General features: G+C 48.6%; 1 protein-coding gene across 3 annotated transcripts in view; it reads right to left on the reverse strand.

The window, feature by feature from the left end:
* Positions 1-20,293, reverse strand: part of RGS3 (regulator of G protein signaling 3) — a 139,898-nt gene that overhangs the window by 97,410 nt on the left and 22,195 nt on the right. For all 3 annotated transcript variants that reach the window (XM_027034879.2, XM_027034880.2, XM_027034882.2), the window contains 4 exons: positions 10,164-10,214; positions 8,013-8,071; positions 6,880-6,977; positions 5,816-5,884 (listed from right to left, as the gene is read on the reverse strand). In XM_027034879.2, coding sequence (XP_026890680.1) covers positions 5,816-5,884; positions 6,880-6,977; positions 8,013-8,071; positions 10,164-10,214 — 277 coding nt within the window. The remainder of the gene's footprint in view (positions 1-5,815; positions 5,885-6,879; positions 6,978-8,012; positions 8,072-10,163; positions 10,215-20,293) is intronic.

Below are 20,293 nucleotides of genomic sequence, written 5' to 3' on the forward strand. Positions count from 1 at the left end.
AAAGCTTGGGGAGGCAAGAGCTGGTTTAGGGCTGAAATGCAGGAAGAAGCCCTGAAAAGTTAAGCCAAAGAGAGTAAGAAGAAAAGCACCTCAGGCAGAGGGAACAGCCGGCACAAAGGCTCAGAGATAAAGCTTCATGGAACACTCATGGGGAATGGTATTTGGCTCAGTCGCCTTTTGAGCAGAGGATTAGAGACCCACTACAAAATGAAATGCAGGGACACCTGGGTGGCTAGGTCGGTTAAGCATCTGACTCTTGATTTCGGCTCAGATCATGATCTCACAGTTCATGAGTTCAAGCCCCACATCGGGCTCTGTGCTGACAGTGCGGAACCTGCTTGGGATCGTGTCTGTCTCGCGCTCTCTCTCTGCCCCTCCCCCCACCTCTCAAAAAATAAACTTAAAAAAAAACAACAAAATGAAAATGCATTATTTTGAGGGAATGCATTTTAATTCTCTTTCTCAGGGGCCTTAAACTATTTCTGTTACAGGGTTACACCATTTAATATCAATTTTATTTTTAACTGGACGGCTTAAATTGAACACATACTTTTCCATCCATTTTTTTTCTTTCCTTTTCTTTCCCTATGTCTGGTCACAAGCTCTCTAACATTATGGCACTGTACTTGGCATGAGAGTCCTGCTTGGAAAGTAGATTAAAGGACAGAGAACACTTAGAATACCCAGGACAGGGCATGACACACAGCAGGCAGACTCCCCATAAATGTACATACTCTTTGCATAAAAGGTGATGTGTTTCAAACACGTGTGTGTGTTTTGTTCTTTTTTTAACTTGGTGCGTGACATTACAACCCTAACACTGTTCTCTGGCCACAGATTCTGAAAGCACTATGATTGATACTAGAAGCTTCAGTCTGTTCTTCGCCATATCACCAAACAAAACTTAGTTTTTTTTAAAGGACACTTTTTAAAATATTTTTTTTTATGTTGAGCGAGAGTGTGCATGCACGCGTGTATGCACAAGCAGAACAGGGGAAGAGACAGAGGGAGACAGAGAATCCCAAGCAGGCTCTGCGCTGCCAGCAAGGAGCCCCATGCAGGGCTCAAACCTATGAACCGTGAGATCACGAACTGAGCCGAAACCAAGAGTTGGACGCTTAACCGACTCAGCTACCCAGGTGCCCCCAAACAAAACTTTTAAATAGCCAAGTTCCATAGTCGGTGATATTAAGGAGTTACTGTTAATTGTCAAGCATGATAGTGGCATTGTGGTTGTCTTTTTAAGCCATCTTTTAGAGAGATATATATAGATGAGATGATGCCTAGGATATGCTTTAAAATAATCCACTGGAGGAGGGGAGAATGCGTAAGATTGGCCATACATTGATAATTGCTAACGCTGGACTATGAACATATGAGGGTTCATTATATGACATTTTCTATTTTTGCTTATGTTTGAAAATGTCTATAATTTCTTGAAAACTCACAAAGCCTGAAAGCTGAATATCTTAGCATTTTTCACTGCATTTCACAGTTGAGGAAACTGAGGCCGGGAGCGGGGAAGGAACTTACCTGAGATCTCATAGTGAGTTGGAGCCAAAATCTCTGCTCTAAGGCCTGGTTCCCCTCCCCTGGTTCCCACTGTGTCCCCATGACATCAACCAGCCCTTCCCCAGAACGTCTCTGTAGACCATTTTGCTCCCCATACACAAGTTTATGGCCATTACTGAAAGGATCGTGAGAATTCGTGAAACAGATGCTTCCCTTCTATCTCCCGTTTCGAAACATAACTGCCACATGTTCAGCTGGATGACTTACGTACAACCGCGTTATAAATGCCACGGGAAGCAGCCCAGCCTCCGAGGAACAAGTGTCCTGACACTGACAGGGTACAGCTTCGGAGTCATTTATCGCCTGTGCGACACAGTCAAGTGTGCTATAATGTGGTTACAACCACACAGGTTTGGCGCCAGGCTGCCTGGACTTGAATCCTGTTTCCACCACATCCTAGCTGCATTAGCTTGGGCAAGTTACTTAACCTCTCTGTGCCTCTGTGTCCTCACGTGTAAGAGAGAGACAACAGGAATACCTATTTATACCGTGTTGTGAGGACTAAGTTGGACAACGCCTAGAATATGGTATGTAATGCCCACACACAGTGCACATTAAGAGCTTAATTGATAACCTCAGGGAAGTTCCTTAACCTTTGTAAGCCTCAGTTTCCTCTTCTATGAAGAGAGGGACAATAATAATTCCTACCTCTCAGGGTTGTCACAAGGATTAAATGAGATAATGCATGTAAAGTGCTTGGCCACAGAGAAGAGTTCAATAGATGTTTGTTTCCTTTCTTCTGTAATTGTCTTTCACGTTGGTAAGTTGTGTGTCCGCACAATGTGCGGGAAGCACAATGTGATCTGAGAGCATTCCGCAGGGCAGAAGCTTCCTGCCATTGCTCTGCCTGCCTCCCCCAGCTCAGAGGTCTTTCTCGCTCAGAGACAGGTCAACACTGCGCCTCCCTGCGGCTGAGCGGGCCTCCTTGGGGCTGGTGATCTGTTCCGTGGCAGGCCTGTCGGAGCCTGCCCTGCCCCTCTTGAGCTTTGGGTTGGGATGGTGACCACGAGTTCAACTGTGTTTGGTTTAATAAGGAATCTCACTTTCCCAAAATAGGCAACAAGTGGAGACACTGCCTCTGTCACACTGCCCCGCTGGGCGCTGACTCACTTTCCCCGGCCTCGCTTTCTTTTCCAAAAACTGTGAGCTGCACTCTGTCTGGCTTGCTCTGGTCTCCCAGGAGGGCAGACCTCAGTGGCAGATCCCAGGGTGGTGCCTGCCTCCCGCACCTGCTCCCCTCCTTGCCTCCATCTGGTGGGGTCCCCAGGCATGCTCCGTCCCGCTGACACTCCTCCTCTGTCTTCTTCAGGCTTTCCTGTCAACATGGGCTTCTGACCCTTGAGCCTTGGCACTCATAGTCATCCTAGGTGGTCCCACCTACTCAGCCCTTCACCTTGGTGGCCATGGCTCCCACATCTGTACCCGGCACAGACCTCTCTATCCCCTGAGCTCTGTGTCAGCAAGGCTGCCCCCCTACACAGCTCCTATCTGGCTGCTCTCCAGCCCCTACAACTCTGTGTATCCGAAGTTGGTTCCCTCCCCCTCCAGGGCACACTGGTTTGGTTGGGGACACCACCCAATACCCAAGAATGATCCCTGACTTCCCCTGCTGATGTCACAGCCAAACCACCGCTAAGTACCGTTCACCTAATCTCCTAAATCTGTCCTGGGTCTGTCTCCTTCCTCTCCATCCCTAAAGCATCTCTCTCACAGATTATTGCAAGGATCAGCTAGCTCCTCCCCAGCCTTCCAAAGCCCTACCAGGATGACAGATCTAGAACACACAACTGTCATTCCCCCTGCTCAACACCTCTCAGTATCTCTCCACCGCCAGCTTCCCAAACACCAAGCTGGCGGCATGAGGTTCCTTCAAGAACTTGTGTAAATGCACATCCCTCATCCTGCCCATGAAGATTTGGGCTGAGTCCATCTGATGTGGCACTTGGGAACCTGGGTTCCTTGCAAGCATCCCAGGAGATGCTGACGCAAACCTGGGATTAAGAACCACCGGCCCTTAGGAGGAAGCCCATGCACCAAAGAACACCTACAGAATCATGTGATTTGGCTGACATCAACCCTTCATCTTATCTCTAGCTGGTCCCTGCTTTGTACTTGACCCTCCTACAACACCAGTGAATTTGGCGACCCCTCCCCACTCTTGCCCTGCCCTGCCCTCTCTACTCTGCTGGTTTTCTTCTGTCCTTTTGCTCGTACGCCAGGAGCCAGTATAGTGTTAAGAGTGAGGACTCTGGGGTCTAACTGTCTGCGTCCTCATCCTGGCTCTACTCCTCACTGGCTGTCTGACCTTGGGCAAGAGACTCCCTTTCTTCCCTTCAGTTTCCTCTTCTGAAGATGTAGGGCAAAAACATACTCTTCTTAAGAGTTAAGAATTAAATGAGATGACGCACTGTCATCTCCTGGCTTGTGGCCGACACCCAGTAACTGGTTGCTCTGGTGAATCAACGTGATGCCTTCCTCCTTACCCACACCTCCAAGTCTCTACCAGTGATCCTCTCAAGAGCAGGTCAGTCTCTGACTGACCCTCTGTGTCCCCGGCATCTAGAACAACGCTGCCACATTGGTACCCAGGAAATGGCAGCTGAAGGAATGAGTCCTACAGCACCATAAGCCCCATTCCATGAGAAAAAGTAAATGCTCTATTAAAAGAAATATCCTTCATTATGAAGGTTGAATAAGGCTCAATTTTGAAAAGCATACCAGCTATAAAATAGAAGATACTAAAAAGCATTCAACCCCAGGGGTGCTTGGGCAGCTCAGTTGGTTGAGCGTCCAACTCTTGATCTCAGCCTGGGTCCTGATCTCACAGTTCGTGGGATCAAGCCCCACATCAGGCTCTGTGCTGACAGCATGGAGCCTGCTCGGGACTGGGATTCTCTCTCTCCCTCTCTCTCTGCCCCTTCCTCTCTCTCTCTCTCTCTCAGAATGGAGAAGCTTAAAAAAAAAAAAAAAAAAGGCATTCAGGGCACCTGGGTGGCTCAGTTGGTTAAGCATCCAACTTCAGCTCAGGTCATGATCATATATTCATGAGTTCTAGCCCTGCCTCGGGCTCTGTGCTGTCAGCTTGGAGCCTGGAGCCTGCTTTGGAATTTGTGTCTCCCTCTCTCTCTGCCCCTCCCCCCACTCACTCTGTCTCTCTCTCTCTCTCAAAAATCAATAAACATTAAAAAAAATTTTTTTTAAAGCATGCAACCCCAAAATAATTTTCTAGTCTAAGCTGGTGAGTGGAGCTGATTTTTATTCACCAAGCTACTTTTTCGGTCACCAGTTGGTTCTATGATTACTCAACAAATGCTCTAGTCATAGGGTCCCCCAGATTCCTTGGACTGCACCAGGTGGATGAACCCCTACTGCTCACAATGGGCCATGGCACTCAATCCACATGCTCTCACCGCCTTCGTCTGGATGCTGACTCTCCCCGTCACCCAGCTCTCCTCTGCTGTGCTGTACGAAACCCCATGCTGGTGACAGCATCCGGCCTCCTGTACCCTGGGCAGCAAGACCAGCCTGCTTGGACTCTCCTACATAAAACCTCTGCACCTCCTATGCTGCCTCCTCGTGGCAGCCTGAGCCCAACATGCATATCCCTGCCTCCTCACCTTTGCTCATGCAAAACCTTCTCTCCTCATCTTATTGATCTCTGCCCCAAGTTCCAAATCCCATGTTTTCCATGAAGCTTTCCTTGATCACCTCAGCCCACGATGAACTTCCCTCTTCCTCTTCCCATACTTACTGTCCTTATTACTTATTCATTCTTTTATTCGTTCAAACAATATTTACATAACATCTGCGTGCTAGGCACTGGGTACAGCGATGACTAAGAAAGAAATGGGCCTATTTTCCTAGGAGCTTTGCTCCTGTGGAGCTGAGCCTGTGTCTATTGTTACTGTAATTTGTATCTGTGAAGCACCTGTCGTCCCTTCCTGAAAGTGGGCACCTGGAGAGCAGAATCCACATGGAGGCTGGCTGGCGTCCCTGGTGGCCAACCCAGTGTCTTGTCGATGTCAAGGGCACAGCAAATGCTTTCGGACAACGCAATACTTAGCATCGCCTGGAGAGACAGGGACCCAGGGGCCGGCAGCCTCTCAGATTTAGCGTTGCCACTACTGCTTATTCATCCAACAGGTATTAACCGAGTCCCTGCCGTCTGCTGGCCGACTGGCCACCGGCAGCCACCCACGGGCTCACAGCGGGCTCTCCCTTCCGGCTCAGCACCTCCCCTCACCTGGAGTCACCTGCCCTGTTCCACACAGTGACCAGAAGGCGCTTCTGTTCATCTTCCTCTTGGACAAGACTGCAAAGCAAACCACACGGCCAGGGTGTTAGTAGGGCCGAGCTCCAGGCTAGACCCCTGGAGCCTGTCAAAGTGCAAAATTTACCAATAACCTAAACACAACCATAAGGAGCTGGTTAAGGAAGCTCAAATGCCAGGAGCGTGGGAGGTAGGTATTCACATGCACAGAAGAGTCTACATTATATGGTTTGGGACAAAAGGGAGGTCACTGTGTAATACTATAGAACAATTCCATTTTTTCGTAAACACCTACACATGCCCAAACATACACACCCACACAGACTCAAAGATCTGAAAAGAAAGAAGCCGAGGCGTGTCATGAGTCGTAGGGCTTGAGGCGTCTTTTCGTTTCTTTGTTTATGCTGGCCTATTCTTCTACCATAAGCAAAATTACCTAGTGTAATTTGAAAAAAAAACAGAATAATCTTAACTTTCACCAACAAAATACGAAATGTCCATTTCCTTCCCAGGGCCCCAGAGTTCATGGATGGGGGAAGAAATAATAATAACAGTAGTAGTAGTAATAATATTAAACAGCAAGAGCGGACACTCTGTTACACTGTCGCATTTACACCTGAGCTCTCTGAGGAAGGTAGTGTCATAAACCCATTTTACAAACACGGAAGCTGAGGCTCAAGGAAGTTAGCAAATTTCAAAAGGGGGAGGGATCCCTCAGCTTGGAAAATTTCTTCTACTGAAAGAGAAGGCTTGGCCCGAGGCACGCTGGGAAAATGCATCCTCTCCAGGGGCTGCCAGCCTCAGGCTGGGCACTCTGGCTGTGAGAACCAGCCAAGTGACACCTTATCACCATGGACCTCGCTGCTGGGCCGAGTGCCAGGGATGCAAGGACATACGTGAACAAGAAAACAAAGGCATCCTTTAGAAGTCCCTGTTTTTCTGCTTAGATAGACTTTTAGATTTGGCAAAGAGAGCTGTTTCCAGATAAACACTCCTTCCCTCTCCTCTCGAGGGCCTGGCTTGCCCCAGACTCTTACAAGAAGAAGTGCTCATGGAAGACCGGCTCTCTGCAGTCTAGAATGGTCTGCGTCTTCTGGCGACGGAGTCGATGATTATCTTCAGGGATCAAAGAAATCTTGAATTGGGGAAAAGTAAGCGTGAGATGATTACTTGTGGGACACAGAATCACAAAAGTCCCGCAGCGGACTCTGCACATCTCCCAAGTGAAAGGCTTCCCAGGTGTCCTTCAAACCAGCCTCTGCAGAGGACAGAGGGGAGTCCTCAGTCAGATGCTGGGGAACAAAGAGAAACCCCAGCCGAGGCACTGGAGTCAGATGCGGGGACAGGGCCCCGCAGCCGGCAGCCACAGGCCCAGCCATAGATGGGGTATACCTCAACCGGCTCTACTCTCCCTCTAAGTGTGGGCCTCTCTTATAAGTTCCCAGCAGCTGCTAGGTGCTCCCTCACCAGAGGCTCCAGGTCGGCCTCCGCCAAGGCCCCAAATCCACACTCTCGCCCTCTGGCTGCCCTTGCCCTGCCTCTGCTCCTGCCCTGCTCCTGACCAAGTCCTTGCCCCCAGAGGCCCTGACCAGGCTTTGGGGAGAATATGGAAGGGTGCACCAGGGCCGGCACCTGGCATCCCAGCTGCACACTCTGGGAGGCGCCTGGCCTTTGGTTCTGGCTGGAAGTAGGCCCTCCACCCTTCGGGGCCTCTGTCTTCACTACAAGGGCCCCACTCGGATGGATCTTCTAGGCCTCAGAGACACTCCCTCCCCTCCACCACCCAAACCTGCTGCCTTGCCTCCGGTTTTGCCAGGGAGAAGTGTGAAAACATTCCTTGTCATGAGAGGGCTTGGGATTTTCTGTGGATTTCTATCACCCACACATTCACGGTGCTCACCCATGTGGATGACCAAGATCACCTATAAGATTCCAGCTCTGGCAGGAAGGCTTAGGCACCAAGCTGGGTGAAGGGAAGGGCCTATCCTAGCTCAGGGCCTCATCACTGGCCCTAATAAATGCCTACTGACCAAAGAGTGAGGCGGTCGCTGCCACTTCGAATGGCACCAGGCCCACAGATGTGCTGAGACCTTGGGACTCAGACTAGTGACATAGCCCCTTACCGTCCCCCATGCCACCCACCCCCACCCCCACCTCCAGCTCAGCATACCTTCACGTAGGGATCACAGATGCCAGGCTCTTTGCTCATCAGGCCTTTGCCTTCTATAACTAAACAGAGAATGAAAATATTGGGGTGAGTGGGTAGGAAGGATTATTACTAGCCCCTACAACCACTGGCTATTAACCCCTCTCTGGTCTAGTCCATTCCCACCATCTCCCACACGCAGCCAGCACCCTCAGGGTGCACTCAATTCCTTGAATCTTACAGTTGAAAGAGAACATAAAATTTATTGAGTTTAACCCCTCATTCAATGGGAAAGATGAGACCCAGAGACTCCGGGGACCCAGAGACTGTAAGAAACTTGCCCAAAGTCACAGAGTAATCAGAGCGATAGGAATCACACAGCTGGGTTTAGATCCATATCTCCTGACTCCCAGTCTGGTGCTCCTTCCTCCACATGAGACTGTCTCCCGGGATGGAGGGGCCAGGCTGGAGATCTCAGTCTGCCCCGTCAGCTGCGCTGTGGCTGGTGGACAGTGTAACGCAGCAGGCAAAAGCCTGGGTCCAGAGACAGCCTGTGGTCCTGGGTCCACAGACCAACGCAAATGCCAACTCACCACTTATGAAACAGGAGAGCTTGAGCAAGTTGCTTTGTCTCTCGGCAACTGAATTTGCGATTTAAAAAAAAATTTTTTTTTAAAGTTTACTTACTTATTTTGAGAGAGAAAGAGCAAGGGAGCAGAGGAGGGGCAGAGGGAAAGGGGGAGAGAGAAAATCCCAAGAGGGTTCTGCGCTGTCAGCACAGAGCCCGATGTGGGGCACAGGCTCACGAATCTTGAGATCCTGACTGGAGCCGAAACCAAGAGTCAGACGCTTAACTGACTGAGCCACCCAGGTGCCCCTGAATTTGCTATTTTTTAATGGTGGAGTGATAATAAGACAATGGTTAGTGATTATAACATCTGCTTCATGTGGTAGTGGTGCTGGTTACATGAGAGAATGTATCTAAAGTGCTTAGCAGTGTCTGGCAAGCAAGGAACTGCTCAAGGAAGGTTTGCCAAAGGGAAAAATCGCACTAAATAAAAGCCAGGGGCAGGTGGGAGGTGAGGAGCAAGCCTGATCTCGAAAGCGAGCACAGCCCATTTGCCTGAGGTCTGCAGAAATCAGGCAGCAGGTCCGACAGAAGCAGAGCCTCTTTGCTGTTTTCTTCTCTGTTCTGTTTGGGCTGGGCCCTGGGGTTTGGTTCCAACAGGGCTCCCAGAGTCTGAGGCGTGAAGCACATGAAGTCAAAGGAGAGAGAGGAACAGGCTGGAAGGGATGAAGAACTCTAAGACTGGGGTGAAGCCAAAGCAAACGGCGCAGGACAAATGAAGTGGCGGAGGCCAAGATGCATTTTGCAAAATCTGTTTGCACAGCTGTTGTCAGGCTCTGGTTGGCAAAGAACCCCCTTCTGCCGGTCGTTGGGAACTTCACCTTGGGCCCTCCCCAAGGCCAGGACCGGAGGACCCCAGGCGCCTGCTGGTTTACTCTGCCTGGTGTCCCAGCTACTGTTCCTGTGTGCACCCTGCCCCTCGAGGGCGTGGGCCTGGGGGGCAGGCTCCCCACCTGAGGAACCCTTGGGTCTCCCTGGCCCCCAGAGCAGGTGGGGCAGACATGGCTGCTGCCCCACTGCACTCCTTGGACAGACCAGAGTGACACAGCGTAGTCAGAGCTGTGATAAGGACACAGAGGGGGAAACAACATACTCAGGTAGGTCAGGGGGTGATTCCCGGAGGGAAAAAAATGAAGCAAAATGAGCCTTCCTTCCTGAGTCTTAATGATGATGAAGGCAGGCATGTATCTTGCAAAATCAGAGGGAGGGAGAGCTGTTTTTCAAAAGACATTCAAAAAGAAGGCAGGCTATTTCAGACACAAGAAGTAGCGGGTACAAAGGCACAGAGGCATGAGCAAGCTTGATGCCCTCAAGGGGGACACAACAGGAGGTGGAGGAAGATTTTAACAGCAAGAGCCACGAAGGCTGGAGAGACAGCCAGGGCTTGCTGGGCTAAATGGAAGAGTCCAGGCAGCAAAGGCCATGGCAGAAGCTCGGTAAGAACTTGAGTGTTGGATGGAAGGACGAACAAATGGATAAATGGACAGGTACAGTGTAAAGTCCTCTGCGTGGCATTTAGGACCTTCATGTCCTGGCCCCATACTCACTGTGGAGCAGCAGAACCCGGTCCTGAGCATCGATCGACAGCTTCAGCTGACCTAAGGAAACAACAACAGAAACAACTTCACCTCGTCTCCTCGCTGGGTGAGAAACGGGGTACAGAGATGGGAATGTTCTTTTGTTCATGTGAAGCAATTCAAAGATCCATTCAGTCTCTGGGTTGGAAGGGAGCTCAGAAGCCTCTTAGTTCAGCCTCCTCAGAACATCAGAAGTCCCTTCTGCAATATACCCAGCAGTGGTTCTCCAGCCCAGGCTTACACCCCTCTGGTGATGGGGAGCTCACTACTTTACAAGGAAGTCCAGGCCAGTGCTGGAGAGCTCTCGCCACTGGGACAGTTGGAAAAGTTATTGCATCCACATCATCACAAGCCTAGATTGGAGAGTTAAGGAGCCTGGGCCTTGGTCAAGAGTCCATGGGGGGGGTGGTGAAGAGGTGAAGGGGGAGGTCAGGGAAAGCCCTGCACCGTGACAGACAGTTAGCTGTGTTCTGGAAGGGCAAAACAACACAAGGACAAGGAACAAATGATTTGGGGGGAAAGCAAAAGAAATGAGATCAAGTGTGGGCAGAGAATTCCTTCAAAGTTGATGCTATCACCTTCAGTCATTCCACAGAACCCTGATCTCCCTAAAGAAAAAATAAGGAGATTTTCTGTGGCATTGACATAGAGCTATGCTACTCAAAGTGTGGTCTGAGAACCACCAGCATCAGAAGCATCTGGATGAGAGTTAGAAATGCAGACTCTCAGGGCACCTGGGTAGCTCGGTCGGTTAAGTGTCTGACTCTTGACTTGGGCTCAGGTCATGATCTCAGGGTTCATGGGATTGAGTCCCGTGTCGGGCTCTGTACTGATAGAGTGGAGCCTGCTTGAGAATCTCTCTCTCCCTCTCTCTTTCACTCTGCCCCTTCTGCCCAAAAAATAAATAAACATTTTTTTTAAATGCAGAATCTTAGGCCCCACCCCAGGCATACTGAATCAGGATCTGCAATTTAACTAGATCCCCAGGGAGGCACAGGTACATTAAAGGCTGAGGAACCCTGGACTAGAGCTCACCAAAGAGCCTCTGAACCTGTCTGTAAGCCTGGAAAAGACCCTCTTAAGCAAGAGACAAAATGCAGAGGCAACAGGGAAAGAGATAACTCTTAACTCCATAAAAATTTTCAATGTCCATTACAATTAAAGATATCATAAACAAGGTTATGAGAAAATATCATAGAAAAATAGACAAAGGTCATGATCTGGAAATTCAGAGAAGACAAAACAGCCAATAAACATACAAGATGCTCAACCTCACAGAGATCTGGGATATGCAAATTAACAAAATACCATTTCCCATCAATCTGCTCAGCAGGTCATTTAAAAGACAGATAATGTTGGGGCACCCGGCTGGCTCAGCTGGTGGAGCATGCGACTCTTGATCTTGGGGTTGTGAGTTTGAACCCTATCTTGGGTGTAGAGATTATTTAAAAATAAAATTTTTTTTTTAATTAAAAAAAACATTTTTGAATCTTTTTTTTTTTTTAGAGACTGAGAGAACATGCACAAGAGGGGGACAGGGCAGAAGATGAGAGAGAGAGAGAGAGAGAGAGGGAGAATCTTAAGCAGGCTTCACACTCAGCGCAGAGCCTGACACAGAGCTCAATCCCACAGTCCTGGGATCATGACCTGAGTGAAACCAAGAGTCCAGATGCTCAACCAACTGAGCCATCCAGGCACCCCCAAAATACAATCTTTTTTAAAAATTAAATTAAAAATAAAAGACAGATAATGTCAAACGTTCGTTAAAAATGTAAGAAAACAGGTACTATCACACCCTGTTGGAAATGTAAATGGAGGATAATTTCTGGCAGCATTTGCTAGAATTTAATTGTAAATGTCCTTCAGCCTAGGAATTCTACTTCTGGGTAACTATCATAGACAAAAATGCACACACGAGCACAAGGCTGGCTCTCCAACACTGTTTAAAATAAGGAATAACTGGAAACACCTGAAATGTCCATCAATATGAAAATGGTTAAAAAAGCTATGTCTAGCTGTGCTATAGAATAAGGGGGCTGTTATAAAAAATGGGGAGCTCTGTATTTCCCAGCATGGGAACATTGTTGTGATAAGTGTTTAAGAGGAATAAGCAAATTGCAGAACAGTACAGATGGCATAGGGTGTGTGTGTGTGTGTGTGTGAAATGAAAAACAGGGATCCCCTCTAGGGAAGGGACAGAATTAGAGGGAGGGAAGTCAAGAGGAACTTAAATCTATCACTATTGTTGCTTCAACAATGCAAATTATATGAACTATCGCACTTCTATAATTAAAATTAAGAAGAGGGAACACGGAGAGAAGGGAAGGAGGGAAGAGGAGAGGGAGGGAGGGGGAAATGTAAACATAACAGAAGGGCCAGGGCTGGAAAGCAGGGGAAGAATCAGGAGCTGGTTTTTCCCCCAGCTTTTCTAAATTTTTTAAAAGACAATATAAAAACAAAACAAAACATTAAGTCATCCTCACAGATGCCCAGTGGCCCTTCAGCATGAACTGAGGAGAGGAGGACCATACTCCTCTTCCGCAATGACGTGCTGAAAAATTTCCCCAGTCCAGTAGACTCTTCTTAGAACCTCAAAAAGCCACTGAACTCAATCCACCCAGTGGACACCACTGGGGAGGCAAGGAGGATGAGGCAGGGCCTCCCAGCCTGCAGCAATCCCACACATCAACCAGGAAGCCCTTGCATCCATGACAACCCTGTCGCACATCCATCAGCCTCTGCTTGATCACCTCTGGTGATAGGGAGCTCACTTCCTGCAATGGGAGCCCTTTTTCTTTTGCGATAACTCTGATGGTTCAACGTTCCATCTTATGTTGAGCCAGGAGTGGCCTCTCAGTAACTTTCATTGCCTAGCTGTGGTTCTGCTGTCAGTCTCTGAGCTCTCTCCTCTAGATCTAAAGCCTAAAGTCCTTTCACCGCTCCTCATGGCACAGTGACGCCCCCTCAACATCCCAACCATTCATCTCCGGACACGCCCCGTGAAACTGGGACTGTGGCTGGGGCTTGTGCTTTGCTGCCGGCTGGAGGAAGGCCAGGCAGGGTTTGGAAAACAGAAAGAAGGGAAATTGTGCAGCAGTCCCCCGACCACTGTGACCTGGAAACCTCTTGCTCCTCGTACTTTGGGGTGCTGAAACTGCAAGCCCAAGAATCCAGGCTCCAGAAAACCCCTGATCAGCTCTTCGCCCATCAGAAATTCCCGCTGCTCTCCTGCCCAGGACACGGATCTCAGAAGCCCGGAGGCCTGCTCCACTTCCAGCCCCGACTTAGCCTCCTCTCTCTGAGAGCCACATTATCCCCAGTTGTGAGGTGGAGCTAATAACAGGGGTTACTGCACTCGCCAAGCTGTGTGCGGATCAGATAATGCTGAAGGGTGAGGAGGTGAAAGGCGCCAAGAGAACCCATGGTGTTATTAGCTCAAGATCTGAGCAATTATCACTTTGGGGCTCTCTGGGGCTGAGAAATCTCCTACAGAAACTGGGCCGGATCCAGTGTGGGGTGGAAGGTTTTGAAACAGACAAAAATGGCCAGCGGTCACAGATCGGATTTCGTTAACCCAAAGGCAACTCTGTTTAACACCAAACATTTTTTCTGAAATGATTACCAGTGCAAAGCCAGCTTTGGCCCACACACGTTTGGCTTTCTGAAGTTGTAAGAATCACTGAGCTGCACAACACCATCACCTATCAACAACCCTCTCGCAGAAATCAGGATGGAGAAGCCTCCCAACACAAGTGCTCGCTAAGTCCATTTGACAAACATTTGCCAGGCACCTGCATGGGGACCTGAGTCAGGAAGATCTGAATGGCCCAGTGCCCGCCCTCAGGGAACTCACAGCCCAGTGGCTAGGGCAGGGGCAGGGGCAAGGCCAAAAGTGGAGCTGGAGCACAGGACAGGCCTGGAGCAAAGTCTGACTCGGACACCAGAGGAGTCTATGCAGCTGCCCTTCCAGATCTTGCTGTGCAGGTCTCCTCGGGGAGGATCAGCATGCTCTGTACCCTGTTACAGCACAGAAACCAAGCCCAGCAGACCAGGCTCAGACCCCCAGCACAGGACACACCCTCCCCCAACCTATCCTTGGGCTCACAGAGAAGGGCAAAATCAAGAACGAGATCCCCCCCCACCCCCCCACCCCACCCCCTCCCCCCCCGCTACATGGCCATGCCTGTCCCCTCTGCTTCTCCCATTCCATCAAATGGTTGTGCCTCAAGGGCCCTGAAGTCATCTTACCCAGCCTCCTCAATTGGAAGCCAGAACGGTCAGCCTACTACATATGGAAGGTGACTTTGGGCCCAGAGTAACCAGAGTAAGGCAGGCTGGAACGGGAGACCAGAATCCTGCCCCAACTCTAGTACTCTTGCCTGTATACCAAGTGGGTCTTCTGGAGCCACCAGTGTGCCCCACTGCATCTGTGCAGTGCAACCCTGGGATTCAAGAGCAGAGAGAGACATCAGGCACAGGACAAGGTGCCACAGCTTTGCTGGAGAGGCCAAGAGGAAGCCAAAAAGGAGGGCAGGCTCAAAGAAACATCCCCAAGTCTAAAGAAATAAACCACTGAGGGCGGGTGGGGGGTGGGGTGCCTGGGTGGCTCAGTCAGTTAAGCGTCCAACTAGATCTCATGGTTCATGGGTTTGAGCCCCGCGTCAGGCTCTGTGCTGACAGCTCAGAGCCTGGCGCCTGCTTTGGATTCTGTGTCTCCCTCTCTCTCTGCCCCTCCCCCATTCGTGCCCTGTATCTCTCTCCCTCTCTCTCTCTCAAAAATAAACGTTAAAAAAATTTAAAAAGAGGGGAAAAATAAAGAAACCACTGGGTAAAGGGGAATTCAAGGGGCTCCTGGGTGGCTCAGTTAGTTAACTAAAGTTGGCCCAACTCTTAGTTTCAGCTCGGGGCATGATCTCACAGTTTGTGGGTTTGAGTCCCGTGTCCAGTTCTGCGCTGACAGCATGGAGCCTTCTTGGGATTCTCTCTCTACCCCTTCCCTGCTCACATTTTCTCACTCTCTCTCTCTCAAAATAAATAAATAAACATTTTTATAAAGGGCGAGGGGGGCGGGAAGCCAGGCTGAATCCCTGGGTATCTGCCTATCTAGGTAACCAAGCCTCTCACCAGCCCCTCAAATCTCTGATCTTATCAATATCCCCACTTTCCCCCCGGATCAGGGAGTGGCCTGTGACAGTGCCCGGGAATGTTCAGGCTGAAGGGCCTGAAACCATCCTTATTGGGGTGTTCAGAGGCCCTGGAGACGGCACGCCCCCAATTTCCATGGGCTGGTGTTGGGGACCAACTCTGCAAAGGGTGGGGCTGAGAGGCTGCAGAAAAGCACGGAGCCAGGGCCCAGAGACAAAGGAAGAGCAGACAAGGCCACACGTGACAGGAAAAACACTAGGTAACAGTGAGCTTCGGAAGGCACAGAGAAGGTACAGGTTCTGCTGGCCCAGGACGCGGGGAGTTCGGACTCACCGGGCCCTGGGGAAAAAGGGGTATGGAAGCCAGCTACAGAAATTCAATCTGGCAAACCTCACTCTGTCGAGGACCACCGGAAGATGAACTCTGACTCTCAGAACACAGTCAGGGGAGAGACATACTCAAAACACAAAGCAAGAAGACGGGGCGGCACACCACTGCTGGACTCAGGGAGCAGCAGGAACGTGTGCTAGAGGGAGCTCATGGCACCCTGGGGTCTGCAGAGAACATCGATGAGGGGCTTGGCCGGCTAACGTGAAGCAGCGGTCATCCAAACCCCAGTTCACCTCCAAAGCAATTCCCCATTTATGAGCTGTCATGTGTCAAAAGCCACAGTAAAGGGGATGACATCAGGGAAAAAATGCACAAAGAAGGTTGGGTCTACATGGAGCCTAGCGAGCCGCCAACACTCCATTTGTGGGGACAAGGCTGCACCCCAAGCTATGTGTACAGGAGAGCGGGAGGCAGCCAACCCTCTCTCTGTGATCCTGGGCTGTGTGACCCACACAGCAGCCTGAGGGAGGCTCAGAGAGGGTTACACACGTTTACGCATTTCACTTTCTGCCCCCTAAAGGAGAAATGATAGGCTGCAGGGGTGACGGGGAATTGGGAGCCATCCAGTCTGGGCATGCAGCCCTGTGGAGCATTTCAAGTGTCTGTTCTTTTGAAGAGGGAAAATCTTGAGTTCCATTCAGAGAAATGGTCTGGCTTCGGCTGGTGCCTGCTGGCAGAAGGAGGCCTGCAGGGCAAAGGGGGTAGGGGGCGGCGGTGGCATAAAGATGATGATGGGCCAGTCCAACCCCTCTCCTCTGACTCTCCACTTCCTGTGAGACCCGACATTAACCTGGTTTCCCCAGCTGTTTTTCCTTCCAGGAATAAATGGCTCTGGCCAGCACACGTCGGCTAACATCTTCACAGCAACGCCTCTGAGCGGCCCCTGAGCAAAAACCACCCAGCAAAGCCATTCCCAAAGTCTGACTCACAGAAACGGGAGATAATAAATATTCGGGTTTTTTAAGCAATAGATATTGGGGTACTTTGTTGTGAAGCAATAGGTAATTAATATATACCCAGATTGCCTCCATTTAGGTAACAAACCTGATCTCAATTCTGAGGACATTTTTCAATTTTAAAAATTGTTAAGAGGGGCATCTGGGTGGCCCAGTCAGTTGCACATCTGATTTCGGCTCAGGGCATGATCTTACGTGATCCGTGAGTTCGAGCCCTGTGTTGTGCTCACTGCTGTCAGCACAGAGCCCACTTCAGAGCCTCTGTTCTCCTCACTCTCGGCCCATCCCCAGCTGTCACTCTCTCTCTCTCAAAAACAAATAAACATTAAAACAAATTTAAAAAATTAAAATTGTTAAGAAACTACAGTTCTAAGATAAATCAGCATATTATGACTGAGGAAACAAAAGTCCTTCCATTTCTGAGGTCCTTGGTTTTCTCAGTAAACAATTTTGATAGATTCAAGCCATACTTATGACCCATTAAACTGCAAAATCTGGAATTGTCCCATGTTAACCCAAGCCCAGCCTATTCATGAAAATGATCCACCTGCAGAGCAAATGATTTTCTTTTATATACATTCGTGTACAATATCATACATAATATATAGAAAATTCACATTATTCTGCCTTTCACGATTTTCCTTTAGATTTTATTATAATGATTTTAATTCCAAAATTTCCAGTGTCACCACATTTTATGAATTACTCCCCACCCTTATCTATTTCATATTACAGACTTTTTCTCTATAGTTAAATATGTTATTTTGTAATGACAAGCATCTGTTACATCCTTGCTGATGGCATTAAGCCACACGATGAAGGCAATAATTTATTTTCATTCTGTTTTACAGTTGTGTTCTTTTCTTTAATTAATTAATTTATTTTGAGGGGGGAGGGGCAGAGAGAGGGAGAGAGAGAATCCTAAGCAGGCTCCACACTGTCAGAGCAGAGCCCAATGTAGAGTTGGATCTCACGAACTATGAGATCATGACCTGAGCCAAAATCAAGAGTCGGACACTCAATTGACTGTGCCACTCAGGCGCCCCACAGTTGTATTCTTTTTTTTCACTATCAAAGTTTTCCAGCAGAACAAGCCTCATTTGGAAAACACAAGAGAGGAAGCCCAGAAGGAACCATGAGCAAAGCGCAGGTTTTGGAGTCAGTAAGACCCAGCTTGGATCCTGGTTCCAGCACTGATGATCCTGAATCACTATATCTTCTGTTTCCTCATCTGTACAATGGAAAGAATAATAATTCAGCTCTGAGAGGGCTATTGTAAAACTGAGAACTAATGTATGAGAAGCACCTGGCAAACAGAAAGCACTCCCACTGATATGACAAAAGGAAAGATGGAGGGAAGGAAAAAAGGAACGGAGGAAGGGAGGGAGGGTGGAAGGGAGGAAGGAGGGAGGGATGAAAGAAGGAAGGAAACAAGGAACAGAGGAAGGGAAGAAGGGAGGGAAGAAGGAAGGAAGGAAGGAAGGAAGGAAGGAAGGAAGGAAGGAAGGAAGGAAGGAAGGAAGGAAGGAAGAAGGAAGGAAGAAAGAAAGGAAGAAAAGGAAGGAAGGAGAGAAGAAAGGGAGAGAGGAAGGAAGAAAATGAGGGAGGGAGGGGGAGGAGATGAAAAGAGTAAAAACGACTCAGAAAAATTAGAAAATACATGCAGGGGACTTCTATTTCTGGAATGACACACCCACTGAGGAAAAATCTAGAAAAGCTGGAGAAAATATTTAAAAGCAGCTTCTTGGAGACACAACAAGACAGAGAGGAACTACAGAGCAGACTCAGGGAGCATGGAGGTCCACGGAATGAAGTTTAATATTTGCCTGGACTAATTCTCTCCTTGGGGTGTTTTCAAATTCCAGAGAGATGACAGAAAGGCCAAGAGGCTGGGCAGAGTTTCTGTCTGCCTCACAGGGCAAGAGGAACAGGAGTTGGAGACTAGGGCCTGTTGAGAGTGGGGTCCTTCTGAGCCCTGACCTTTTGGGTCAGAACCCTAAAGGGTGGCTCCCCAGGAACAAATGAACCATGATGAGACAGTTCCTCAGGGCACTGAAGCTCAACTTCAAATAATCCCAACCCCTAACATTACGACTATCCCAGATTTCTAGTCACCTCAAGCACCTGGCAGAAGCAAATAGAGATCTTTTTGCAGGAAGATATCACCCTAGGTCTGCACTAAAAAGCAAAATAACAACTCTGTGCCTGCTATTTACAAGAGACATAGCACACTTAGAATGTAAAGAAACAGAAAGACCAGCGCCCTTGGGTGACTCAGTCAGTTGAGCATCTGACTTCGGCTCTCATGGTTGGTGAGTCCAAGCCCTACATCTGGCTTGCTGCTGTCAGCATAGAGCCTGCCTTGGATCCTCTGTCTCACTCTGTCTCTGTCCCTCCCCAACTCGTGCTCTCAAAAATAAATACACATTTAAAAAAAAGAAAGATAAAGACCAACAGAAATAAGGTGGAAAAAGATACACTAGGCAATTCACTGTTCAGCAGAAGAAAGCTGGGTAGTGATGGTAATGTCTGGAAAAGTAGACTTTATCTCCACTAGAAATAAAGAGTAGGCTTCTTAATAATTAAAGTTTCAGTTCATTACTGAGATAATAATTCTAAATGTGTATGCTCTTAATATTGTTTCAAAATATATAAAGAAAAAACTGACAACTATAATGACAGACAAATGTATAACCATAGCAGGAATTTTAACACACCTCTCTTAGTGACTGAGAACAAACTGGGGGGAAAGATTAGCAAGGATGGTGAACATTTGAACAACAGGGCACCTAGGTGGCTGAGTCAGTTAAGCGTCCGACTTCAGCTTGGGTCATGATCTCACGGTTCGTGGGTTCGAGCCCCACATTGGGCTCTGTGCTGACAGCTAGGAGCCTGGAGCCTGCTTCAGAATCTGTGTCTCCCTCTCTCTCTTCCCCTCCCGCACTTTTGCTCTCTTTCCATCTCTCAAAAATAAATAAATGTTGAAAAAAATTAAAGAAGAATATTTGAAGAATATAATTAGCAAACCTGACCTAAACCCGACACATACAAAACTACTATGCCTAACTACTGCAGAGCTTTTCTTTTTCTTTTTTGATATTTATTTATTTTTGAGACAGAGATAGAGTATGAGCAGGGGTGGGGCAGAGAGAGAGGGAGACACAGAATCCGAAGCAGGTTCCAAGCACAGAACCTGATGTGGGGCTCAAGCTCACGAATCACAAGATCATGACCTGAGCTGAAGTCGGACGCTTAACTGACTGAGCCACCCAGGTGCTGCATAAGTATACACAGAACATTTATAAAAACTGACTATATCCTGATCCATCAAAGAACTAAAAAGACGCAGAGTATATTCTCGGACCAAAATGTAGAATAAAGAACAAGAGAGGCTCCTGAGTAGCTCAGTTGGCTAAGCGTCTGACTCTTGCTTTCAGCTCAGTTCATGATCCCAGGGTCATGGGATCAAGTCCTGCATTGGGCTCTGCACTGAGCATGGAGCCTGCTTGAGATTCTCTCTCTCTGTGTCCTTCTGCCCCTCTCCCCCACTTACTATCTCTCTCTCAAATAAATAAACAAATAAATAATAAAACAAAAAAGAATAAAAAT

This window comes from Acinonyx jubatus, chromosome D4, assembly GCF_027475565.1.
Source record: "Acinonyx jubatus isolate Ajub_Pintada_27869175 chromosome D4, VMU_Ajub_asm_v1.0, whole genome shotgun sequence".
In the NCBI taxonomy this organism is placed as follows: domain Eukaryota; kingdom Metazoa; phylum Chordata; class Mammalia; order Carnivora; family Felidae; genus Acinonyx; species Acinonyx jubatus.